The sequence below is a fragment of the Macroventuria anomochaeta genome (genome assembly GCF_010093625.1).
Source record: "Macroventuria anomochaeta strain CBS 525.71 unplaced genomic scaffold BU25scaffold_3, whole genome shotgun sequence".
NCBI classification, from domain to species: domain Eukaryota; kingdom Fungi; phylum Ascomycota; class Dothideomycetes; order Pleosporales; family Didymellaceae; genus Macroventuria; species Macroventuria anomochaeta.
The window spans coordinates 595082-620620 of NW_022985364.1; the positions used below are offsets into that span (position 1 = coordinate 595082).

Consider the following 25539-nt stretch of genomic DNA (forward strand, 5'->3'; position numbering starts at 1 on the left):
CTCCAATAACTTATCGGAACACGGTATTGCATCTCGCACCTATAAAAACCAGTAACCGCGATGCCATCTGACAATAGAAGAATGAGAGCAATATCAGCTATCCTAATTGGGGGATAACCGACGATCACTCTCTCTGCTTCTGCTAACCACTCACACGGAGCATACGTATCGAGAGAGAAGCCCTGGAGTGAATCTTGCGAAAGTCATGATCCAGCACGACCGAAAAAGTAGTCCGATAAGCATGACCTTGCTTGACGAGCAGTTTGACGCAACAGCGCTGAACGTAAACTGCGCGACAACATGAATGGAACAGCCCGGCTAATCGCCGAATCACGACGACGAACAAGCCCACAACCCTCCATCTGGGGAGGAAAGGGTCCAGGGAGCGTGGAGTTGCGGGCTGAAGAACCCCACGCTGTCGATCGCCCTCCACTTCCTGTTCCGCATGCACGTCAGTATGAGTGGGTATGTTCGCCGCCGTCTCCGATCATTCTGAGAACCGCGTTTGCCCTCAATAAACTTCAGTGAAGCGAGTTCACATGAAGTTGTGATGAGAGCTGAAATCAAACTTCAATGTCGATCAGTTGGGGAGCCGCGAAGGTTCCTGTGACTCGGAAAGTGAAAAGTGAAAGAGGTGATGATGCCCCACGTGGGCGCGTCGCAACAGCTTCAATTCGCTGCGGCAGTAACACCAGAGCCCTATGGCAGCAACGCAAATCTGCCTCTCATTCATGAACTTGTGTCTTCGTCGTCAGGCCTTCTGAGCCGAAAGCAAAGCCCGACAGCCAGGTAAGCGTCGCAATGACCATGAATAGGTGCCTTCCGACGACTCCCCTTTTTCTCCTCTCCCGGTCTGTGGCTTGTGATGGCTTGTTGTTGCATCTGACAACTCATACCGACTCGTGATGGATAGCGCATCTCCGACTGCAGTACAGACAAGCTGAAACGATGAGATCGACAGCCCTGTGTCGCACAACACCTGCAGACGGATGTCCTACAGACTTGCCGGTAGGGAGTGCAGCCAGGCAATGAAACGAACAGCACAACGCGCATTCACCGCTATGAATAATAGCCTTGCGACACCGGTAGACCGGATTGTTGAGTATGACTCTAAGAACTGAGCTTTGCAGCGAGTGTTGCTAGTTTCGTTCACTGGTTGGACGTGGACGTGGACGAAGCTGTGTCTACTCGCCTTTGTTGACTGTGACCCAATAGAAATCGAATATAGTCAGCGCGGGGTAGCATCTCCCATCACTCAGGTCCTGGGTCAGCTCGAATAGTCTTTCGCTGGTCTCAATGTTGCACGACTGGCCAGCTGTCAGATCACCGTTGCAGGTTGCATCCTCGCACCGAGGGCTCGTAACTCGCAGCTCGCACCGAGAACCGGACGTCTGTCTTGCAGTCAACCGTAGAACCAATACAGCCACCGATAATTCATCAGAAAATCTTCCGGAGACCGCGCCAAGTCGCGATACGATGGCGAACCCTGCGTTTCACTTGGTCCATCTGTTCGACATCTGAAAGGTGTTTGTTTGCCCGGTCGCTATGGACGGACTTTCTCAAATCACCCCTCAAACAAAGGCGGAGAAATATCCACCGAAGAGATGGGCAATCCCGCGCCTAGACCCCGCGGTCAGCATCCCACGAGGGAGTTCGACGGCGCCTAAAAGTGATGGTCACAGGGTTTACAAGCCTCCCACCGTTCTGGAGAGGCGGATGTACTCCCCCATCAGGAAAGTCAATGTACCTTGGTACCATTTGTGCGTTCTAGAAGTAGCAATGTACTTGAAAGACGGAAATTTGGAAGATTGGATGATTGCCGGTGCGAAACTCGAAGTCAAAGCCTTCCTTTAGTTTGCTTTTCTCTTGCAAGGGAATTTTCTTGGTCGTGCATGAAGTGCGGAATTGCACCTCCACATCGAGTCGGCCGGGAAAGTGAAGCGGAGCAAATTTCTACGCAGAAACTTCGGCCTGTCTCTCCAACCACCTTGCTATACCGAAGATAACCTTCAACACAATCTCCCTGTAAGGCCGCTCTCCACAGCGTCTCATCAACGGATGCTGCCGACCCACGTGTGTGGAACCTCGAACCCTGTGGCTGACGTCAAGGTGGATAACAGATGCTTCAAAGTTACCTTATGGGGTAAATTCGGTGGTAGGAACGGTGGGCCCGCGAACAAACCGGAGCTGAGAAACTCCTCTGCGATGAAATGTGGGTATGCCAGTGCGGCTCTTCATGCACGACATCAACAATGACGATGTCTTCACCAGGGTTGAAGATGTTGAGACATGGGTGTTGCTGGTGAAGCACCGAAACAATCGAAGTTTGGTCAGGCCTCTCACCGGAAAAGCCACATTCTTGAAGTTTGTTGACGGACCGTAGCGGTGTGAGGAATGTTCTGCATGCAGCGTATCAACCATCGGATGCTCCTTTGAGTGCCTTCTTTGAAACGTCTCAATGCAGTTGCCCTGCATTCGGACTGAGCTTCTACGCCACCTTCTAGCAGCATTCCATTCACTGAAACTAGAAACACTGGTATTGTGACGGTTGCAGTAGCCATTGAGCTATCGTGAGTTTCCTATCGTGGCGCAGACCGCTTCGCTCTAAGCTTCCTCAAGCGCGAGTACGCCGCAGTTGGCCGAGTAGGTCGATGCAGGGTAGACTGTCACCCAGGAACACCTTGAAGCGAGGCATATGAACTCGAAACCGAGGAAGGTTTCCAGGCATGAGACGACCAAAGAACACGAGGGAACCTTTCCATGCATTTGTCAAAGTCAAACTGAGATTCAAGATCGAAGAGCACAGATTGGAGAAGAACCCCGGATTTGCTGAGACCCTGTATGTCTGCATGCGGAAGGTTGAGTCAAACAGAGATGACAGAAACGTGGACTGCTGAGAATAGCAAAGACCGCGTCTCAAGGCTGCGTGCGCGTTGCATTCTCTTTACAGCAACTGTTCGAGAGGGTGTGCTGACTGCGTGGTACGGACATTATTGAGCTCTACTCAGCCCTGCAGCGAGCTGCCATCAGCATGAACTGCATGCGGAACCTGATGTTGCAAGGCTGAGGGTGTGAATGGTTCGCGATACCGTATGACTCCGTGATGTCCCATCAGCCAAGGACTCCGTGTGGTTGTCCGAGGGTTGTGCAATGAAGCTGTACTCCACTCAAGATCCATCATCAAAGGCGCAACCGTGGCTTCACATGCCGGATACGACTCCTTCATCCAAGGTTCTGAGGTAGCAACGGTCCTTCAGCCGACTTCCGACATAATATCTAGCCTCCGATACCAAGGTGGAGCGGAGGGTCTTGGTCCACATGGACCCTGAGACCTTCTGTCGCTGCATGTGAATGGGGCTAATGTACCCCATACTCCGCGGTTAAATCTTGTTTCTCTCGACTCGAGGGTGAAGGACAACCGGAAAAATCCCGCGACAAGACAACACGCGGGGTGTAAGGCAGCAGCAAAGTTCGCGAGTTGTTTCGTCGTAGCCGCACGCTACCCTTTCGTTCAGCGCCGCCTCGTCAGAGGACAGCGAAGCACTACCTGATGGCTATGACGCGACAGAGTCAGGCAAATGAGACAGAACTCATTACACCGTTTGGTTGCCCCGTCAAAGTCGTATTGGGCGTCGTTTGCAGCTCGACGGCTCCTCGCACCGTCTGCAAACCGCCGCGAGCACAGAAAGCGGAGCTGCGGCATTTGGCACCACAAAAGGAAATGTAGACGACCGGCTGAAGTGCACGGGATGAAAGGAGGCATGTTAGGGTTGCCCTCCCCAGACCCCCGAGATGATCAACAGCTCGAACTTTCCTTTTTCAAGCAACTGTTTATGCTTATCTAGGAAAGTTATTTCGCGGAAGCGGCCGTGGCGTACGTGGGGGACGGCACCCGTGCTGTGACTGTGACATTCTTGTCTGTGTGCTTTTTCAGGATCACGAAGGGAGAAAGCAAGTTTAGAACCAGGGGGGCGACCAAAACAGAGGCCTCGTCAGGCTATGAGTTGTCGTGTATTGGGGGCTGTGAAGTGACCAGCTGTCCAGCATGACTGACTGGTGATTGCTGGCCCTGCGGACGACTCATCGCAGCCATTTCCATGTGCGCGAGATGACAGGGCGAGCGTCAGGCGCGATCTCGCATAGGAAAGGCAGTCTCTAGTTCCGAGTGCTGGGGTCGTCCTCCAGTTGCAGCGGAGCCGACGGGGCTGACGGGCAAGTGGCAGATGTGGATGCCGCTTTGGTAAACAGCGGTGAATTGCGACGCCCAATAGCAATATTCTTCCGCCCCCTTCGCAGCTCCACGCCGCATGAAACGAATCCAGGCGGTGACCCACCGCCATTTGTGCACTGTATCTTGCGGAAGCGGAAGATATAACGCGAGCTGTCACCTCGCTGCGCATCCCGCGCCCATCCAGACCATCTGATCTCCTGTGTCGAGACACAAGTCGCACTTTGCTTCTGACTCGGACTCCTGACCTCTGGGACACCTCCCCAAACATTAAAGGCAGACCTTGCCCCTTAGGTCTTGTTTCCACAAATCTCGAAAATCCCCAGACCGGCGACCCTCGACGCGAACCTCCACCCAATAGGAGCTAAATCGCGTAACCTTGTTTTCATCCATCCGACATCCCACCGTCATACATCACCGGCCGTTTTCGCCTCGGTCGACTTGCCGTGACGCTAAACTAACGCGAACACCACGATTCGAGCAAAACTGTTTACGGCCGACAAAGCCCGATAGCTGTGTATATACATACACCGACCCACCCCGTACGCTACCCAATCTCCAAAATGCATTTCGAAGCTTCACCAGGCTCGTCGCCATCCAAGTCGATACCCATCAGTATCTCACCCAGGAACATGGCTTCGCCCACAGGATCTCTTTACAGCAACTACTCCATGGAGTCGAACTCTCGCCGCGGCTCTTCATGTGCCTACCCTTCATGGCCTACTGGTCCTTCACTAGAGTATCGCAACCCATCATCGTACATCAGCGACGAGGACCTCTTCGGCGAAGATTTCGAGGACGAGTACTGCCCCATCCTCAAGAAGGCACCAGCGCCACCACGAGTTCCTCCTATGGCTCAGGCATTCCCAGTGCTCCCTCCTCTTTACGCTCAGAAGAAGCCCAAGACTCAGCGTAGGCGCAGCAGCGGAAAGCAGCGCCGCACCTCGACGCCTATGACTCCTATCAGCGAGTCGCCTGAGCAGGTCGAGTAAAGAACAACAGAGAAACGTCATCGCTACAATGTAAGTCGATTACCGCGACTTGTCGAATCGCAGTGCAGTGCTAACGTCAAGATACAGTCATTGTTGACACCTACGTCACTGTGTAGCGCGCGCCTTGTGCCGCGCCTCATTCACATATCCGTGGCCGAAAGCATCAGCCACAGCACAGCCATACCCCAACCGGCACATCCCTTTTGGGATTGCCGGTACTCATGAAGACTGATTGGTCTTCAAGTCGCTGCGAAAGCCTCATCACGTCTAGCGCACAGTATTGCGAGCATCAGACCTAATCACCTCAGTCTGACTCAGCCAATATCCTTAACGCTTATCAGTGTCTCGTGTCAACCTCATCACACGCCATCACCAACGACATGTGTTGAGAGAGCTCAGGGCATCGTCGTTGTGACATGCATGCAACGGCGCCGCGACACGCTTCGAGACTGCGCTCAACTGCGCAAGGCTCGTATGGGACCAAGCCTTCTGCGAGGACCGCATCCAGACCTGAAGATCTTGGGGTATGGGACTGCAGCCGCGTTCCGCACATGGAAGCAATCAGTCGAAAGTAAGGGATGGAAGTCCCAGGTCATTGGAGGAAAGCATTGTGATAGTTTTTGGGCATTTGCAGGCGTTGTGCATTTTCGCACCGGCATTGATACCCCCCGCTCCGCGCATTGGACGGACATGGCTGGGAACGAATGGCATTTCATGCACAGCGCTGTGATTGCATTTAGCGAGGCTTGTGAGGCTTGCCGGCGGCTTGGCTCACCTTACCATTTATGATACCCCAGTTTAGATACCCAGCATCTTATCGATACTTAACCTCAAAACTTTTCTCTGCTCCCTGGTGATGGTTTTCGTGACGGTGGTGCTGACCTTGAGCTAAGAAGCCCATCACACTTCGTCACACTTGACTTGATTGTTGAGATGTGTGGCGCGCTCCTTTAGATGCTGAAATTGATGAACTTTCTCCTTTTGCGCTTCATCGCAGTGACTCGCTCGGATTGTATGGTTTAGCATCAGTGACGGCAACATTCCATTGCCGAGATTTTGGAGCGTAAATTGTGCTCAGGATGAGAGTCTTGATACGTCGCCCAAGCAATCTACCTCTGGATATAGGTGCTTCAACACAATCCTCCAGACCACCCCTCTTCGAATCATTGCATGGAGAATCTTCCATGAAGGCTCATTTGGTAATATGGCGATAGCCAAAAATAAGCTTCGAAAACTGATTTTGGTAAGCGAACGGAAGCGGGGCTCTGTCCCGTACAGGCCTGCACTTGCATGTCGAGCTCACGCATCTGGCATGCACAGCAGATTCTGTGATACTGTTAATCAGAATCGCGGCCTAGCGATGATGAATCTGTCTCATGTTGAGGATGAGCCGGAACCACAAACCACACGATTTGCATAGTTCTTTCATCCCTCGCATCAACTCGACATGGCAACCGTGGGGATGGTCGCAGCGAGGGAACTTGGTGGCTGGGACAAAGGTGAGGCCCAACAGGGATGCCGCTCCTTAGTGCCAGCGCGTGCAGTGAACATTGTGAACGACACGCAGATACCTGTGTGCTGGGCTCCTTTGCATTTCTGCAGTTCTCGTGATGATGTTGGCGTGGCATTGACAGCAGAAGACACGTCAAGATGCAATTGATCAGATAAGGGCAAACTGCCATATTGCCTGCATGTTGAACCAGGTAAGTTCGCAGCCAATCCTAGTTCGTAATATTGTGTACCATGTACCTGAATTTCAAAAATGCGGCGTATCTGGTAGATCGACGAAGCTTTGACTACCGCAGCTGCCAGTGCGGGAAGATAGCATGCGGAGAAGAGACTCATGTGCGCCTTCGTGTGCCATGAGGAACACGCCGTCACCTCTGTGAATCGTTCAACAGGTGGTTCCTGGAGCTAGCACGGTATATGTGTGTGCCGACAGATTCGTGAGTGAGGGGCTGCAATACGTTGCGATACATGTTGCCGGGTGCAGCGTGAGGTCGGGTTGTCCGTTCAATGGGTACCAGGACATGGGGACGTTATGCTGCATCGGTGTGCCATGGACAGGGCTGATCCGTGGCATTGCATCGAACAGAACAGCCGTTGCTCAAAGGCACGATGATGGTGCCACAGACTTACATGGCCGCCTCCCGAGCGGCATGGGGATCGTTCCGAGACGGTGAATAGTGCCCGCCAGCCCTCGGCATGTTGGGCCGCAAGCTGCTAGCAGAGCGCGAAGGGCGATGCCGTTGCCGTTGCGCAGTCATCACCAGAGACTGGAGCAGAGGTATTGCGGTGCTTTGAGAATAATCAGTCTATATGGGACGAGTCGCTGGCGTTGCAGACCTGCGCATAGTCTGGGTGAAGCGTGGTTGATCCTTGCCAACGGGCCGTAGCTTCAATGCCGCTGCGCGCCACGATTGGGTCGCTGTGGGCGTCCAAGGTGTGATTCGGCTTGCACCGTCACCTTAGTGTACCCAATCATCTTCCTCCATCACTTGTTCCTCCTCACTTTTGGTCTTCCGCGACCTCGTTCCCTGCGTCGAGGAGCGTTTTGAGAGGCTGCCTTCCATGTCCATGCAGGCACCGCTGTTCTTGCGGCGCGAAACAGGACCATTGACGTGCTGTGTCACTTCGAAAGGCCAACTTGGCGACCAGCATAGCTCGCCATGCAGCATGACTCTTCTTGGTGTGTCGAGTCCCAGGTCTATTGCGAGCTTTCACGACGGCCAGCAAATGAGCAAGCTGGTCTACAGCCATTAGACGCCTCATGGTCCCCTGCCACGCTCTCGTTAAGCATCGCTGGCTCGACGAATCTAACCGTGCTCTTCGTCCTATTCTGAGCAAGATCAGTCGGTCCTGCGCTCTTAAGCGCCGAACCTTGATAGGCCCCAGGTGCCCACGCGCAACTCCTCACACCTCGTCCGCGCTTCTGCTGCTTTTCTCCTTCTTTTTCAATCCTGCTCTGACAGTCTGTCTTTTCAGCTGCATGTACTTGTTGTACCGCTTACACAATTTCCGAAACGGTCGAATGCAGTGCTTGTCTAACCGCCAACTTCGATCCTTGTAAGCTGTGAGGGGCTAAAGTATACCTCGAGACGCCGTGGAGCAAGTGTGAAAAGCGCACTGCTCTTTAGCGCGCACATTGCAGTGAGTTTGAAGCCCCTGGCAAGTCTTGCAGTCTCATCTCCGTCATTCTGGAAGTTCCGGTAGCCCTTAATCGATAGTATTCCCTTCGTGATGCGCCGCGCGTGTGTGCTTGGATCCAACCTCGACTGACAGCAACCGCCTCACAGGCCACCCACGATGTCCTTAGGCCATGCCCGCCAGCGTTCGAACTCGGCAAAGGGCTCCTCAATCCGATCAGACGTTAAGTTTCAGATACCCACACCGAGCATCACCCCACAAAACGACGAATTCGCTTTCCAGCCATGCGCCGCAACCGGGTCGTTCTTGCTGTACGCGCAGCAGAACATAATTTACTGCCTCCACCACGATACTCTGGCGATAGAAAGGCGATTCGAGAGACACAGAGAAGACGTTGCATGGATCTCGACAGACAACGTTAGCGAGCGCGGAGCTGGTCGATTGGTCTTGAGCTACGACACAGGCTCGACAGCAATAGTGTGGGATTTGTTGACTGGAGACGAAGTCGCACGATTTGCGTCGTATGAGCAAATAAGGGTGGCGACGTGGATGAGGAACGGAAATGTCGCGTTTGGTGAGTACCAAGGCGCTGGGTCGCGACTGCCCAAACTTGTACTGATGATGCAACAGGCAACGCGCAGGGCAACATCATTCTGTTTGAGCCTTCCACCTCTGAACATCTCTCAGCGAGAACGATTTTCGACCCAATCACTGCACTCGCCCCAGCTTCGGACTGCCGCACATTCGCAATTGGGTCCGTATCGCTCAGAAGTTGCACGAGCTTCACTAACAGTGTGCAGCTATCACAATGGCTCGATTCTTATTGCTACACTACAGCCATCATTCACGATTCTTCACACCCTCACAACTCCACGTATTCCCTCCCCTATTGCGGGGCTAGCTTGGCATGGATCTTCTTCAAAACAGAAGTCTGAGATGTTGGCCGCCCAAGCATCAGATGGTGACCTCAGAGTGTGGAGTGTGCCAAAGGGCTCACATGGCGGCGATGCACCTTGCGTAATTCGCGTGCTCAACAAGTCTGACCAAAGAGAGCTTGGCCCTTGCTGGTTCTCCTGGTCGAAAAACGGACGAATCGTACAATATACTGAGGGGTACGTACCGCTCCACCTGCTTATGCTTTGGTAGCAATCCTAACTGTGCTCAACAGCCAAACCTGCGCATGGGACGTCCGTACCAAAAGGGTCAGCTATGAAACTGTTCCTACCACTCAAGACGTCGCAGCTATTTGCAGCTATGGTGCTACAGCAACTCTATTCACGTTGGGCCGCAACTATAGTGTCCAGCAATACGACCTCAATCCTAGCGGTCAGCCGAGTATGGTCGCTAATGTCCAGCATGCGCCTGCAAACACGCCTCCGTCGCCACCGGTCTCCTTGGACGAGCAAAGGCAGATACACCTGCAACTGGAAGAGGATCCAGTGACAGCACATCCAGTGACAGCGCACCCCATCAAGACTGCGCCTCAAATGCTCCTTGCCTCGGAAGCGAGTGAAGATGAAGATGCTGTCATGTCGCCACTGCAGAAGATTGCGAACGAGTTGGTCGAGCTAGAGGAAGAGCGTCGGGACCGGGTTGGTCCTTTGAGCCCAGTGTCAAGTCGTGGATCGCAAAGCTCGCGATCTTCTGGTGGCAGCGGGCGCCAACCCCGTTACCGTTATGACAGGCCTTCTTGGGGCACAGCTCGCTCGTCAAGGAGCACAGCTTCCGGCACATCAGGTACAGTCTTCTCATCTGGAGAGTCATCGTTCGCAGCAGGCGCTTCACAAGCCAGCATGTCCATTCATTCCGGTACATCAACCGCAGCTTCTTCCCGTTATGGCTCGTCAGCGCTTCGCAAAGAGGTGATGCGTAGCCCTGACGAGTCGAAGAAGACCCAGAAAATGGACCTGTTCCCTTTCACCAAGGCCAGGTTAGCCGACGTGCCTTTCCGACCTACAGAGCTCGGTCCCGAGCGCACACCCAATGACTTGAGGAGAAACCTACTGAAGGTTGTGTTTGGATGGGAGAACGACATCGATGAGCTCATTCGTGATGAGCTTGCGCGCCACAGTCCTGGATCAGCTGCGGCTGTCTTACTTTCTAAGTGGCTAGGTGACCTGGGAGCCGATTTCATGGCTTCTATGGTGGGTTCCGAGTCAATGACTTCCTCCGACTGGATGTTACTCGCTCTGAGTAATATGGGTCAAGGATCGCAGAAGAAGGTCGGAGAGGCATTTGTGCAGCGACTGCTCGAAAAGGGTGATATTCATCCTGCGGTTGCTATTCTCCTTGGTTTGGGTGAACACAACGACGCCATTGAGGTCTATGTCTCTCAGAAACACTACATGGAAGCGGTCTTACTGACCTGCCTGACCTTCCCTGTTGACTGGCAGAGGCAGTCTCATCTAGTCAGGAAGTGGGGAGAGGCTGCGATCGCTAAAGGCAAGGCTGAGTTGGCAGTCAGGTGCTTTTCCTGCATGGGTCTGGAGACGACCGAGCCCTGGTTTTCTCCGCGAGCTCAAGACGCTGTTTTCTCTGCGCAGAAGCAAGCTCTCTTAGGCTCACAACTCAGTCCGCCATTGTCGCCACCCAGCGTGGGTAGCAGCAGAGTTGCCGCTAGGATGGCATCTCTCAAGCTGGTCACGGACTTTTCTCGTGGCCCGCAACCTAGGCAAATCGTTCAAGGAGAGGATGATGAGCGAACTCCTATGCACGCCGGCACCACACCTATCGCTGAGTCTGCAACGACTCCAGCAGTCGGCAGCCATGGCTGGATCGGCCGCAGTGTTACTCGAGACAGGTCTCTAGAGCCCTCTTCTGCGCGTACTGCTACTCCTGGAGCATATGGAAGGAAGCGAATGCCATCTCGCTCAGATGCTGGACGTTCAACGACCACCAACGAAAGCCTGGCATCTCTTGCAATCCCCGATCGTGGACAACGAGGAGAGTCAAAGCCACGAACGGCTGTCGATAACATTGGTCGCGAAGCCGAAACTCTCCCATTTTCGACAAGGCGAGCCACTTCCGGAGGCAATGCCAGTGACCTCATGCTTTCAGCAGTCACGCTTGCACCTGCTAAGCTGGACGATCACCTTCCCTCCCCGGCAGTTGGCGTGTTCGACGCCTACAAGGAGAGGAAGACGGTCTCTCGCACCAGTTCCCGTAGTCGAAACCAGCGAGATCTCCACCTGGCCATGGACACAACTGTCGTAGAGGCAGGCCCAGACACCCACTACACCAACAACCTCAGCCCACCACTGACAGGTGCGAGTATGAAGAGCGCCAAAGCACGTAGCATCGACCAGTACATTAGCAGCCTCGATGAAGCCACCCACTTCGCTCGCGAGCGTGCTGACTCCAGGACTGAAGAAAGGCCTGACTCACGTACAGCAAGGACCCGCAGTCGCACCCGCGATGAGTCTCAAGGCCGTGGACGATCTGATGTCCGTTATATTCGACCTGCCAAGCGCTCGCCATCCTCGCCCGTGCCCATGTCACATGAGGATGCTGGTGTGACCAGTATGACGGAAGCTGCGACGAACACAGATGCCTACGATGACGAGCGTTTCTACCGAGAGCTTGCTTCTCCAATCGCAACGGAATCAGTTGCGAGCACTCGCAGAGCACGTAGCCGTGCACGATACGGCACAAGTAAGACCAGAGCTTCTTCCAAGACTGCACAACGGACCGAGTCCCCTGAAGCCGCTGTGCGTACACGCAGTAGAGGTGCCAGCCGAGCTTCCAGCCGCCGTCCCACTGCCGACTCTGGTCGCAGTGGTATGCGTGGTGACCGTTCTCCTGAGTCGCCGCAGTCAATGCGGGCAGAGGATTTTGGCAGCAGTACAGACACTAGCTCCGCTCGTCCACGTCAACGCAGTAGCAGCCGTCAGCCTCGAGACCGCTCAATCAGCAGGAGACCTACGCCTGCTGTCCGAGGCCCTAGCCTGAATCGCAATCATGTACGCGCTGGCTCACCTGACTCGATCTCCTCTAGCCTTCAGGGCGCTTCTCGATCGCGTCCTCTTACTCGAACCAGGAAGGAACTCGCAGCCAAGGAGCTGGAAGCTCGTAGGCTGTCACTGGCTCGACGACCTTCAGCACCATCGATCCCTCATCCTGAGGAGTTCAAATTCAGGCCAATGTCCGGTGGACGCTCTAACACTGACGATATGTTGGGGTCAATCTCGATGTACCATGATCCTATCCAGCGAAGCCAAACGGCGGATCCGATCAATAAGCCAGTAAACAGGTTCTTGGCTAAGGGAACCTCTACCCCTTCTGTGCCCATTGGGCTTCCAGCTAACCCTCGAGCTATGAGGCACCCTCGATACATGTCCGCGGAACCAGAAGAGGAAAGCATCCCTGCTGTGCCTGTCATTCCACAAAATGTCTACGCGCAAGCACCGCAAGAGGAGAAGGAGGATGACATTGGTCCTCTGCTACCAGCGACCACGTTTCTTCCACCGACCACATTTGGACAGCCAACGAACCTACCCCGCTCAGCGTCGGCACCCCCACAGGAGATCCTTCTGCCCAATGCATTCCCTAGCGTAGGGAGGCGCCCGTCTCTGAGCGGATCCCGTGGCCACACGCGAATGAATTCACCACCAGAGATCTTGCCGCCTTCCAACTATAAGCGCATCAGTCCACCTCCATTCAGAAACAGCACTGACGGTACCATCAACGAGACCCAGGTGATCATCATCGAGGAGGGAGACGTTGCACCCCCCGTTCTGTCTCAGCTTCAACATTTGGGCGCTCCACCACCACCACCTCCGCCGCCACCTCCACCACCGTTCTCCTTTGGGACCAGCGGTACTCCCAACGGCGTCAGCATCGTGAACGTCGGCATGGAAGAACAGCCCCAGCGTGTTTCTCCCACCACTGCCTCCGCGACTGGGTCACCACATGCTCATCGACGAGGTCGCGGCAGCGTCAGCGAGAACCTTGGTTCGACCTTCAGGCGTGTCACCGACCGTATGCGCAGTACCAGCAGATCAGGCCACAGGTCTCCGCCAGCTATGCGCACAGATGGCGCCGCGCCTTACGAGAGCGTCCCAGACTACTCATACTCCCGCAACGCAGCGACACGCTCACCAGGCGAAGGCAACAACCTAGACTCGTACTTCAACAACATGCCACCGCCTCCACCACCACCTCCGGTCCAGCCATGGGAGCAAGTCATTCCGCCTACCGATGACCAATCTTTCTACAAGCACCCTAAGGAGATCCGCGCCAACATGCCACCAGAGACACTCCAAGCTGGTGTCTACAAGCCCGAGGCCACGCCCATGATCTAAGACTCTTATTCTCCAATCACCCAGCAACACTTAATTCTTGCATCAACAGATATTGAAACGACCTCACGACCACTATACCTTCGGCACAATCTCTTATGCCCATTCAGCCAGCATTATCATCAAGCGCAGCATCATTATCGTTCCAGTAGCATTAGCGGCCTTTTATTGTCTTTGAATTAAGACCTGGATTGGAGGGAAAGCACCTCCAAGCGCTTCGCGGCGGAAATTGTCGATACCCTTTCTTTCTCCTCTTCTTCTCGAGCTCGTCTCACCCTTTTGGTTTGCTGTTATTTTGTCCGCGTTTGCGATAGGAAAGGGAAGCATGTAGTACGGGCTATGATACAGGATAAAGGGATACGGGTCATAGGAGGATCAAGAGCCGGATACGTTTTCACGCTGTTCTAATGTACATTCTTGCCGACTATCCTTATCGTTTGCGGGATGTTCGTGATGGGGTTCGTGCTGCTTCTTGTTCGTGTTCTCTGCTTATGCCTGATTGTGTTCTTTGCCCAAAGCGACTTCACGATGATACTGGCGGATGCAAGAGATGAGATGGAGGGCCTCGCGGCCAAAAGTGCTTTGTCTTTTTCTTCTTGACTGTCCTTGACTATCTTTGCTCCACGGTTTTGACGATACAATGTACTAGTCGGTCAATGCAACCTCTACACACTCTCTGTCGTAACTCTTGCGAGCGTCGAACAGAGCGTCGAACAGAGCGTCGAACAGAGCGTCGAACATAGCGCTCCCTGTTGTACCCAACCAAAATACCCGCCGCCACGCTTTGTTGTTGACGGGTTCTGGGCGTCGCTATCGGGGCACTGCTCCCTTTTCCTGGGCTGAGGCTCGGTCCTTGCCCAAGACGTGATCAAAAGTCAGCGAGCTAGGGTTCTTCACCCGACCTCGATTCCCGCCAGAGCCCCAATGACTTCCTCCGCCACACCCCCCTTCTCGACCACCATCTTGGTCACCTGGCTGACCAGGCCCCTCTTCATACCACCTCGGGGCGGCGTCCATACACCACTCGTCGCCAGCATCTCGCGCATTGTGAGGGCCTGGGCACTGCTGTCCGGCGCGGTACCACCTGTCGCACTGTTCATGCTGTTCGGCACCGCAGGCGGCGTCAAATGGCTCGGCGGATCAATGGTGCGGATCGACACTATCTTGGCGCCCGCACCCGACCCACCCGAGGTCGTGCACGCGACAGCCAGCACGGCGTCAGCCACAGCAAGCTCTTCCTTTGCTGGGTCGAAGATTATGTTGGGGCCGACGGCTATGGCGAGGATGATGACGGGGGGCATGTCCCGCGCGGTGAGCGGTTTGGAGGAAGATCTGGGGTAGAGAGGCGATGCGGCGGCCCAGTCGTCGTCGAAGAGCGGGTCTTCGTCTTTTTCGGATTTGAGCGAGGGGAGATGGGTGCTTAGGAGGGCGAGGTGGGTGGCCATGGAGAGGAGACCGAGGGGGTAGGAGAGGGGCGGGGACAGGAGGAGGATCTGTGTTCCGTGTCAGCTGGGAGGGGGTGGAGGGGTGTATAGCGGGAGCGCACATCGATGTAGAGTTTCCAGTGGAAACGCGTGTTGATGTAGAGCCTGTCCTTGAGCTGTCCACCCGCGAGGAGACTGTCGCTGAGCATGGACGCAAGGAAGACAGGCAGCGCATCGTCGTCGCGGAACCCGGGGACTTGGACGCTCATCTCTATCCAGCCATTCCGGCCCTTGCCGTTCGCACTGCTGTCCTCGTCGCCGTTGTTCGTGACGACGTGTTCCTGCTCGCCCAGCACTGGCCGCTGCGGCGTCGTGTCCACCTCCGCTTTCACGCCGACGAGTGCCTCGGTGCCGTCCTCGAGGGCTATGCGGGCACTGCCGTTTGCGCTGGGGAGCACGTCGCACTCGGCGCGCATGGAGCGGAAGTCGCGCGGGCCTTTGGTGACATCGAGGCGGAGGGGGGGTGTCTGGCTGAGGGCGGATCGCAGGAAGGAGAGCTCGGCGGGCGAGAGGTTGACGAGGGCGGCCTGGGGCGGCATTGCGGCGGTCGTGGGTTGCTGCGGTCGCGGCGGGTGGGGGTGTTCGCAGCGATGTCACCGCGATGATGGAGCTCGAACTTTTGTCGCAGGGCGGGTGGGGCTGGCGAATCAGCGGCTGTGACGCGGCGGAGGGCGAGGTGAGCTGTCGCTTTGACGCTGGCGCGCCGGGGATTGCTGGGGCCACTACTACTACTACTACTGCTGCTGCTGCTGCTGCCGTCCTCCGCACCGCGCATCGCCGCCTCCTGCTCGTCGGGAGTGAGGCTCTCTGAGGCTACCGAGCCCCATGTCGCTGTAATCGGGTCTGTCACTGTAATCGGGTCTGTCACGTCCAAGCCGCACGTCAAGCCGCACGTCGCACGACGCCGCCACACCTCCGCCCCCTCCGCCCTCTCCGCCCTCACCCATGCCGTCCCCATCATGCTCCAAGCGCAGCAGCGGCGCCCACCTCGCCATCGACAAGCTCGACTACAACTCGCCGCGCCGCCCGCTGCTCGGAGGCTCCGACGCCTCGAGCTCCCACGACCCGAGCAACGACAACAGCTACGCCGGCAGCTTCTTCGAGCAGGTAGCCGAGGGCGTCATGGAGCGCGACCGCGACCGTCTGCAGCGCGTCGTCGTGCGCTGGCTGAGCTTCGTCTGGGCCATAGTCAACTGCCTCTGCGCCGGCAGCATCACCGCCTACTCGCTGTACGGCCACCTCTTCCAGAGCCGGCTGCACTACACACAGCTCCAGGTCAACATGGTCAGCATCGTCGCTGAGCTCGGCATGTACCTGCCTGTGCCGCTCTTTGGCTATCTGTGCGATCGCCTCGGGCCTGGGGCTCCCTCGGCGCTGTCGGGCGGCTTCTTCGGCTTCGGCTATCTGCTCGCTGCGTTTGCGTACAAGAGCGGGCCGCCGCCGTCTGCTGCGCCGTCTGCTGCTGCTGCTGCTGCTGGACATGGCTGGCCGTTTGCCGTCATGGTGCTGGCCTTCTTCGCCGTCGGCATGGGCACGAGCTGCATGTACCTGTCCGCCGTGACGACATGCGCGAAGAACTTTGGTCGCGGCAACGCAAAGGGCGTCGCCCTGGCTGTCCCCATTGCTGCCTTTGGCCTGAGCGGCATGTGGCAGAGCCAGGTCGGCGCGCACTTGCTCTACGAGAAGATGGCCAACGGCAGCAGAGGAGACGTCGACGTCTTCCGCTTCTTCCTCTTCCTCGCCATCCTGCTCCTCGCCGTCGGCCTCCTCGGCACCCTCACCCTGCGCATCGTTGACGAGGAGGAGCTCATCGACGACGCCGTCGAAGAACTCGAGCGCTCCGGCCTCCTCACACACGACGAGTTCTTCACCGCCGCCGCCCACAACCACGGCTACGGCACCCTCCCTCCCCAAGACCTCTCCGACTCCACCGTGGACTTCCTGCAATCCGAGGCCGCTGCCCTCAAAGCGCGCCACGAGGAAGAAGCTCGCAAGAAGACCTGGCTCCTCAACGAAGAAACGCGGCGCTACATGCTCGACCCGACAATGTGGTGGCTAGCAGCCGGTTTCTTCCTGGTCACTGGGCCGGGCGAAGCATTCATAAACAACCTAGGCACCATCATCAACACGCTCACACCCCCTCATGTCGACGTGAGCACAACGCCAGCCACACACGTCTCCATCGTCGCCATCACATCCACCCTCGCACGCCTCATCACCGGCACACTGAGCGACATCCTCGCCCCCGTCGCCCCCGTACGGTCGCACCTCCAAGGACCGGACAGCATCGCAAACTCCCTCTCCTCCCTGCCTCCCCAGCCAACCCGCCGCTTCACCGTAAGCCGGATCACCTTCCTGCTCACGTTCGCATTCCTCCTCTCGCTCGGGCAACTCCTGCTCGCCTCCGGCGCAATCCAAAACCACCCCAACCGCTTCGCCCTCGTCTCCTCGCTCATCGGGGCCGGCTACGGCGCCGTGTTCAGCCTGGCGCCCATCGTGGTCAGCGTCGTCTGGGGCGTCGAGAACTTTGGCACGAATTGGGGCATTTTGGCTATGACGCCCGCCGCGGGGGCGACGCTGTGGGGCGCCATTTACGCCTTTGTGTACCAGAGGGGTGCCGACAACATGAACGTTGGCGAGAAGGACGTCGATGATGTGCTGTGCTATGGCAAGAGCTGCTATGCGCCCACGTTCTGGGCGATGGCTGTTTGCGTCTGGCTTGCGATGGCGCTTTGGGTGTACGCTTGGAGGGGGCCTGGGGGGTGGAAGAGGAGGGGAGTCGCCGTTTGAGGGGTTGATGAGGGGTTGCTTGGTTTCCTTGTTCTGGTATGTTTGCGCACGATTTGGGTTTTGTTTGGTCTTGGTTTGGCATGGCATGGAAGCGTGCATTTGCTTCGTGGCGTCGGAACCTTGGGTTTGCATTCGCTCGCCTGGTGTATAGGCGCAGCTCGCGGCGTTGGACGGATACTTGCATTACATCCACCTTCAATGAGCATACATCATTACTATCCATACATCGTTACTATGAACTGCTGATGCTTCTTCTCTTCTCTTCTCATCGTGTCAGAGTTGTGAAGTGGAGTGTGTCTTCACTGATAACGCTACCTAGAACGTATCGCAACGCTGTTCGAAATGCTAACTCTATATTCCTGGGTATCTTTCATCGTCCTTCGTTCCCCATTCGTCTTCTGTCGACATTGGCTCTTCATGTGTCCTCCTTGACACGGGTCGTCATGTGCCTGAGACACCGCTGTGCTCCATCTCCCACGCCCTCAAAGCTTCGACGAGGAACGCAATCTCGCTCCTCGCCTCATCACAGCCCATGCGCTGCTCCTCATCCGCCAGCACCATTGCCCCGATAAGCTGCTGCACCTTGTCTCCATGCGGACCCACTTTCTCTGCGAACCCATCCGGAAACCCGCCCTTCTTGAGCCGAGACAGAGCATCGCTCCGCTCCATCCTCGTGCCGAATTTGTACACCATCTCCACCGCAATAACGCCCAGTGCAAAAACGTCGAGTTTCTCACTGTTACGTGTACTCGTCTCCGGGCGGTAGAACTCCGTGCCCACAGGTTTTGTGGCCGCGCCCGTCTCTCCCGTTGTGCACTTCTCGTCGAGCGCAGCTACGAGTCCAAAGTCGCCAATGCGGGGTACGACGTGCATACACTCGCGTTCAGGACACGGCTTGCACGTCGAGAGGTCGACGGAACCATAAGGCGAGCGGCGGCCAGTCGTGAGCGCAAGGAAGATGTTTGCTGGTTTAAGATCGCGGTGGACAACACCCTGGGCGTGGAGGTATTCAACGCCGGAAAGAATGTTGCTCAGAAGCTCCAGGGACACGCAAGCATGGAAACAGTGGGTAAGTCCGGGTTGGCTGGAAAAGGGTATCCGATCTGGCGAAAGAAAGGCGGCGAGGTTGGATTCGTAGAGGGACATTTGTACGTTTAGGGTCAAGACTGGGCCTGTGGGGCGGGTGCTAACGAGAGGTCCCGCCGGCATATCGCTGTGTGAGATCATGCTGTCAGACAGGTCAGTGGTTGGATCCTGCGAAGAGGGCATATGGCGTCGGGGGATCATTTCGATGTCTTCATCCTCGAAATCTTCGGATACGTCCTCTACAGCGCTCATGCGAGACCTTGTGGACGACACAGTGGCGATAGTAGCCTGGCTGGCCTGGCTGGTACGTCGGTCCCTCCGCTTGACGCTTAGCTTCTCCCGTAAGGAGAGACGGTCTGTGTTACTTCTTGGGTCATCCGCTTCGCCAGTGTTGCTTGCCTCAAAGACGATGTCCGCGCCAGAGTCAGCGGAGGACGCCTCGAACAGGATTCCGTCAAACTTTGACTGGAGATAGTCAAGGTCTGAGGGACTGGATGAGAAATTCGCTGGGTCTTCGAGCAGCCGGTTGTTCGGCAAGACGGTTGTTGTTGGTACAGATGGTGCTTCCGTCGGTGCTGCCGTGAATTCCAGCCATGCGTTGTGGTAACGAACAATGTTCGCGTGGTCGAACCTGGCTAAAGACCGCACTTCTTCCAACAGACTATTCAGTGCCTCAGGTCCATGTTGCTGCACCTTTGCTAGCTTGGCAGGTGGCACAATGATTCGTTTGACCGCATAGAATGAGCCATCGAGCTTGTGTTTGACTTTGAAGACTTTACCATATCCGCCTTTGCCAACAACTTCAAGCTCTGAGAAGTCTCGCACATAGCGATCGTTTTGCAGGTCAGGATATCCGCGCAGCCATGGATCCGGTGCAGGCAGGCCTGATAGCAATTCAATTCCTGGAAGTGGTGGCTGGGTGGCGGGCATAGTATTACCGTTTCTATGACGCATAATCAAGTTTTGGGTAACCTCTGGTGCTGCAATTGTGTTCAACTGCGCGGTTGTCGTCTGATGAATGGTTTCTTGCATTGTTGTGCGAAGGGTGCGAAACTCATCACCAGCATATCTGCTGTCAATGCCGTTCGGAAGCTGACGAGCAATTGCTTGATACGCTTCTCGACCTTGCCGCTGTGCCTCTGGGTCGGAAGGATCCTTGTGCAATTGTGCTGCCGCTGCTGTAATCGCATTCTGCTCAAGCATCGCGTGAAACCCTAGAGCTTGCATGTCCTGGGTCGAGAATCCTCTCAATCCTGCCAGAGATGGTCGTTGTGTATTGACGGGTGCTTCCGACGTGCTTGAATCCAAGGTGTTGACGCGGGTCACCACGCTATCCGGCTGCGATGGTCTCGGCTCTTCATCTTCGGTTTGATCATAAGACGCTTCCGAGGATGATGACGAGGTATCTCCGGGCCTACGAAACATGGACATGGCGATGTGTGGGAAAGAGGTCGTTGGGCCGATATGGGAAGGTGCACTTGGTCAAGGTTGCTTCTCATAGACCGGTCGATACAATTGACGCTCGACAGTCTCAGATAATATTATTCGATGCGATTGAGTGCAGTTGAGTATGGTTGCGTGGTCTGGTTGGATGTAGTGCTCGTTGTTGGTGTTGTTATGTGTCCTCTTATACGGCTGCAGCGACAGTGAGAACCTGCTCGTTGTCGGCGACCAGATGAGGAAGGGACTTCCATCTGTGAAGGCCCCTTGAGGGTCTTTAGAGACTCATGGAATTGGAAAGTCTCAGAATACAATGGAAAAGGAACGTAGCTCTTTCGGTCTTCAAGATGCGCCGGAAGGGCAAACAGCAATGTTCATCTGGGGTGACGTGGTTTAGCGAAGAACCTAGGCAGAAGTGGGGCAAGTCACCTCCATTCACTTCGCGTGCACGTGCGTAACGCGTCCGGATAAGAAGAACGACAACGATGTACGGCTTTCACCGGTGATACTGAAACATGCTTGGCACGAAGCGATTCTCAACTTTCAGTCTCCAATAACCTTTGCTTGGTCTCGTCGCGGGCCAGCCCAATGCCGCGACAGCTGCCTTGGAAGAGCAACGGTGGCGGAGGGAGTCGCACGCAAACAATAAAGCCATCTACCTGCCCACCGAAGACAACCAGGATACCAGATGACATGAATGATGATTTCCTCGATGGTACTGTGCTTGCTAGCACCAGCAAAGGCAAAAGCAAAGCAAAGGTTACCTCAGATTCAGACGACTCGCTGCCTGAGCCTCCCGCCGAACCATCGACACAGCGCACCAAAAGATCAAGGAATGGTGTTACGAAAGATCGAGCGCCCTCGTCTTCACCACCACCACCTCTGGCAGACTACGCACTCCCTTACTCTGAGCCAATGCGCAAAGGCATATCAGAATTTGACCTCCGAGATGACGAATGGATGATGGTCGAAGATGAGTTCTTGGAGACCGCAAAACTATTCACACGACATCTGCACATCGCAGAATACGACAGACTGAAAGAGAGCATTGAAGCGAAGAAGAAAGAGGCCGAAATTGCAAGACCCGTCATCGCAGGCTCGAAACGCTCAGTGGAGGGCGCAATGAAAGAGAGGGCAAAGGTGCAAGACAGCAAGCAGAAGAAGGCAATCCGTGACGTATTCGCCTCACAAGGAGACTCAATTGAAGACGATACAGCTTCATACTGGCCGAGATCAAGCAAAACCCTAGCGGCGATGCCGCAACCAGCTACCAACGGATCACAAGACACAGACAGCGACGACTTGGATGCACCGCATCCGCCGAAATCAAAAGCTCCAGCACCAACATCTTCCAGTACAGCTAGTTCACTCAGAGTCACAAGACCGCTACCTGCCTCTCCATACGTGTCCAAGCCATTAGCGTCGTCTTTCGCCAAGCCTGCTCTTCCCGCACCAACAGTGCCAGCAAGATCACGCGCCAGGCCCTCGAGAATGACACCATTTGACATGCTCGACGAGTACACTCCACCAACATTCGACACGAGCACACCGCCAGCGGCTGCCCCTCATGAGAGGCAGACGTTTATTTCGAGTAAACCACGCTCGCAGTCAACATCGTCCAGTCTCTCCTCTCCGCAGACATCACAAATAACGACCACAAAAGCCATTAAGCCTCGACGGTCCCTGGACCTGCTCGATGACTGGGCATCCTCGAAAGATAATGGTGGAATCAGTAGGGAGGTCGCTGATCGGATCGCGAAGAGGAAGGCCGAAAGGGCGGAAGAAGGTGAAGGAAAAGAGAAGAGGAAGGCCACTAATTTGGACGACATTCCTACGTTTCTATTTTGAGTTGTTTTGGATGTTTGGAGTATGGGAAATGATACCCCCGGCTGCGCTTATCTTTGGTTATGGGCCTAAAGAGTCACTAATAGTGAGTATCGATTTCACGTGTATACAGTTCTTGTGTTCTTCCATTGTATGTATGGGTATCTCTAAAGACAGAATAGATGCTCCTCGTCATGCCTCGCGGCTACGAGGAGCGATCTGAATCATAGCAATATACACCGCTGTGTAGCGAAAAAGTTTTGGTCTCCGATTCCGCGCCCTTTTGTTGGTTTCGGGCAGTTCCATCTCATGTCTAATTAGATTGTTTCTTTGTTTCTTGCTTGTATCTTAGACAACAGGCAAACCTCTTTGTTCCTGTTGCCTATAGATAGGCAGCTTCTGCTTACAGATAGATTCAATTCAATTCATCTCATTTTTGCACTCAGTGCTGGTTCAACACCTTTGCAAGGTACGTGCCAGGCCTCTAACCAAAAAGCTTGTCCAACGCTTTATTGAACCAGTTGGTCTCGGGCGTCGGCACGTAATTGCGATGGTACTCTTCAATTTCAGCCAAATCGGTGATAAGATCCGCCTCGTGCGCTTTGACGGTCTTGGTCTTCTTGACGAACTTCCATCCGAGGAAGATGACGGGGAAGAGGAACACCATCATGTATCTAGAAATTCGTTAATACACGGCCGGCAACAGCGGGCAGGAACACTTACGAGAAGAGGAAGTTTGGAACATCCCAATAACCCGGCAAGAACACCGTGTAGCCACCAACGAAGGTCATGATGAACGTTGCGGTGAGAGCGTAGTATGCAGCGTACGGCTGCAGAATACCCTTGTAGGGCAAGGTATTCCTGTCCAGTCCCTGCACCTTGCACGCCTTGTAGAAGCACAAGAACGTGTAGCACATGACGGAGAAGTTGATGAGCTGGGAGGCAGTCACCAAGCTGACGAACCAGCTGAGAACGACCGCAGAGTTCTCACCCAACTGCAAAAACGAGAGCAGAGAGATGGCGAGGACGACGGCAACGCAGAGGTAGGGAACACCCTGCTTAGTGCACTTGGTCAGGACCTTGGGTGCCTTGCCCTCGAGCGCGAGACCAAACAGAGAGCGCGATGCGCAGTAGACATAGGAGTTACCGGCGGAGAAGGCGGAAGCGAGGACACCAGCGTTGACGATGTGGGGAAGAACCTCAATCCTGAGCCTGTTCATGGCAACGACGTACGGCGAAGCAGCAGCTCCGGGCTTGCCATCAGCGAACGCAGCCTTCAGCTCAGGATCGTTGTATGGGACGTTGATTCCAACAGCCAGGGAACCAAGGACGAAGAAAGTTGTGAGACGGTAGAAGACGGCGTTGTAGGCGCGAGGCATGACCTTGCGGGGATTCTCGGTCTCTCCGGCAGCCATGGACACGTAGTCAGGACCAGCGATCGTAAACGAGGCTTGGATCAAGCACTGCAAGAAGCCAAGGAAACGCCCTAGATCGCCAGTGTAGTACAGCTGAGCGAAAGATCCGGGGTTCTTCCAGTACCTGAAGCCATATCGATCTTTTTCAGGGTTTCCGCCAAGCATGGAAATGAATGTGAAGATGAGGAGACCGATGATGAGCAGAACCTTGCCGACAGCAGCCCAGAACTCAGTTTCACCGTACCATTTCACAGCCATTAGGTTGATCACGCTACCGCCATGTTAGTCCCAGGCTCACGATTGACTTGCAGCCTCAACGGCATTTTGACATACCCATAGAGAACGATTACAATCGCAATGATAGCGCCAACAGGTACAGCGTTGCTCCAGAAATTGATGATGACATTGCAAGCCACAATTTCAAAGGGCACGAGAGCAGCTTCAAATACGAAGAAATTCCAGCCAGCAGCAACACCGAAAGCATCATCGACGAAGCGACCAGCAAATCGAATGAAAGGCGAGGAGATTGGGAGAAAGGTGACCATTTCTGCAATACCTGAGGCTGAGGTTAGTTCGTCTTCCGTGTTTGGACATTTGTGGAATGTGCTGCTTCGGGCGAACTGGAGATGCTTTGGCAATTGTCGCGATGGGGGGTGTCGCATAGGGAAAATCGAAATTGGGGAGTCTCACTGACGGTGACCGCTAAGATCACAGTACACCCTGCGAACTGTTAGCTAATGCTATAGACTTGGTTGTGTGAAGCGACTTACACAAAGAGAAGGCAAGGAACAGCGACGCAGGGCCGCCGTTCATCAGGCCTCGACCAATCTGGACATAGAGAGCAGTTCCGATAGTACCACCAATACCAATAAGCTGAATGTGTCGACTCTTGAGCTTTCGATGAGTGTCATCGTGGACTATTCTGACAGAGGCAACAGAGTCACTGCGGCGAGGCCCGAAGTTGTTCTCTTCATCAACAAACACACCCTGTATCTTCTTATCATCGGACCCATTTGGGAGGTAATCGATGCCGCTAGTGGCCATGGTGGGAGGAACTCGGGATTGTTGATCCGCGAATCTCAGTAAAGGCTTTTAAGTAGAAGACAGAAGTACTGCACAACGAACTCCATGTACCACTAGTGTGGGTAAGTGAGTAGATCGTGGGATGTTCGCGGTTGGTGTAACGTGAATGTAAGCAGCGGGCGAAAAGAAGAACGTGGCAGGTTGATGAAATACTCAGTAGCGCTAGTGTGGACTCCGTCTTGGAGGTGAAGGTTGATGGTCGCATGAGCCTCCGCGAAACCTCTGTGGACGGTAAAATGTGGCCCACCCTAGCGTCAGCCTAGAACTTACCCGGTCCTGCACGCCGTTTCCTGACATTTGGTGTAGCCCCAGATGTCGATTGTGCATTGCCAGTCTAACATGCACTGCGATCTGCTGATCACAATTGCTTTGTCCAGACTAGCAATCGTTCAACTCGCAGGGATGGTTGTGGTTCCGTCATCCAGCTGTGAACGTCACGGCTTGCCATGTGCGCAGCGGCACGCTTAGGTAAGGATGATCAAGATAGCAGCGTGGTGTTGCAGGGCCTGGTTCGAGAGAGCAGCCCGCTAGACCGGAAAGATGTCCTGCGTGGGGCAGCTTCAGAGCCAACCGAATTCGGGGTACGCTCTCTAGGTGCTATGTTGCTCTGCCGATTCTCTTTCATTGAGACCCCAGTACCTTTACGGCTTGTAAGAATCCAACTTCGTGGCGCCATAGCCCTCGGACACCCCGAATCATCACGGCTCGAATCTCGGAAATCCCTCCAACTCTTGACTTTGTCTTGGCCCTTGG

The 25539-nt window shown here is 55.0% G+C and overlaps 8 protein-coding genes across 8 annotated transcripts; 4 read left to right on the forward strand and 4 right to left on the reverse strand.

The window, feature by feature from the left end:
* Positions 1 to 3919: 3919 nt before the first annotated feature.
* Positions 3920 to 4645, reverse strand: BU25DRAFT_140137 (uncharacterized protein). The gene has a single exon (XM_033700580.1). It carries the CDS (start codon positions 4497 to 4499, stop codon positions 3993 to 3995), a length of 507 nt encoding a protein of 168 aa, XP_033566286.1. The 5' UTR covers positions 4500 to 4645; the 3' UTR covers positions 3920 to 3992.
* BU25DRAFT_140138 (uncharacterized protein) lies at positions 4646 to 5459 on the forward strand. The gene is made up of 2 exons (XM_033700581.1): positions 4646 to 5250; positions 5308 to 5459. Exon 1 carries the CDS (start codon positions 4792 to 4794, stop codon positions 5218 to 5220), a length of 429 nt encoding a protein of 142 aa, XP_033566287.1. The 5' UTR covers positions 4646 to 4791; the 3' UTR covers positions 5221 to 5250; positions 5308 to 5459.
* Positions 5460 to 8526: 3067 nt separating this feature from the next.
* Positions 8527 to 13667, forward strand: BU25DRAFT_454467 (uncharacterized protein; the record flags this gene model as incomplete). Its single annotated transcript, XM_033709871.1, has 4 exons — positions 8527 to 8941; positions 8998 to 9121; positions 9168 to 9479; positions 9536 to 13667. The coding sequence occupies 4 exons, from the start codon at positions 8527 to 8529 to the stop codon at positions 13665 to 13667; spliced, it is 4983 nt and encodes a 1660-aa protein (XP_033566288.1).
* Positions 13668 to 14149: 482 nt separating this feature from the next.
* On the reverse strand, positions 14150 to 15687 carry BU25DRAFT_383716 (uncharacterized protein; the record flags this gene model as incomplete). The annotated part of the gene is made up of 2 exons (XM_033704297.1): positions 14150 to 15157; positions 15211 to 15687. 2 exons carry the CDS (start codon positions 15685 to 15687, stop codon positions 14558 to 14560), a joined length of 1077 nt encoding a protein of 358 aa, XP_033566289.1. The 3' UTR covers positions 14150 to 14557.
* A 406-nt stretch (positions 15688 to 16093) lies between these two features.
* Positions 16094 to 18171, forward strand: BU25DRAFT_383719 (MFS monocarboxylic acid transporter; the record flags this gene model as incomplete). The annotated part of the gene is made up of 1 exon (XM_033704298.1): positions 16094 to 18171. The coding sequence occupies one exon, from the start codon at positions 16094 to 16096 to the stop codon at positions 17936 to 17938; it is 1845 nt and encodes a 614-aa protein (XP_033566290.1). The 3' UTR covers positions 17939 to 18171.
* On the reverse strand, positions 18167 to 20809 carry BU25DRAFT_406618 (kinase-like protein). The gene has a single exon (XM_033705330.1). It carries the CDS (start codon positions 20453 to 20455, stop codon positions 18380 to 18382), a length of 2076 nt encoding a protein of 691 aa, XP_033566291.1. The 5' UTR covers positions 20456 to 20809; the 3' UTR covers positions 18167 to 18379.
* A 105-nt stretch (positions 20810 to 20914) lies between these two features.
* Positions 20915 to 22540, forward strand: BU25DRAFT_406619 (uncharacterized protein). Its single transcript, XM_033705331.1, has one exon. The coding sequence runs from the start codon at positions 21158 to 21160 to the stop codon at positions 22310 to 22312; it is 1155 nt and encodes a 384-aa protein (XP_033566292.1). The 5' UTR covers positions 20915 to 21157; the 3' UTR covers positions 22313 to 22540.
* A 232-nt stretch (positions 22541 to 22772) lies between these two features.
* BU25DRAFT_417851 (uncharacterized protein) lies at positions 22773 to 24747 on the reverse strand (the record flags this gene model as incomplete). The annotated part of the gene is made up of 5 exons (XM_033707833.1): positions 22773 to 22962; positions 23012 to 23974; positions 24037 to 24323; positions 24398 to 24423; positions 24474 to 24747. The coding sequence occupies 5 exons, from the start codon at positions 24745 to 24747 to the stop codon at positions 22773 to 22775; spliced, it is 1740 nt and encodes a 579-aa protein (XP_033566293.1).
* Between the last annotated feature and the right edge of the window lie 792 nt (positions 24748 to 25539).

Excerpts from the sequence above, each read along its gene's own strand:
- BU25DRAFT_140137 (XM_033700580.1), bottom strand. The coding sequence starts at position 4,499 with ATGTTTGGGGAGGTGTCCCAGAGGTCAGGAGTCCGAGTCAGAAGCAAA.
- BU25DRAFT_140138 (XM_033700581.1), top strand. The coding sequence starts at position 4,792 with ATGCATTTCGAAGCTTCACCAGGCTCGTCGCCATCCAAGTCGATACCC.
- BU25DRAFT_406618 (XM_033705330.1), bottom strand. The coding sequence starts at position 20,455 with ATGTCCATGTTTCGTAGGCCCGGAGATACCTCGTCATCATCCTCGGAA.
- BU25DRAFT_406619 (XM_033705331.1), top strand. The coding sequence starts at position 21,158 with ATGAATGATGATTTCCTCGATGGTACTGTGCTTGCTAGCACCAGCAAA.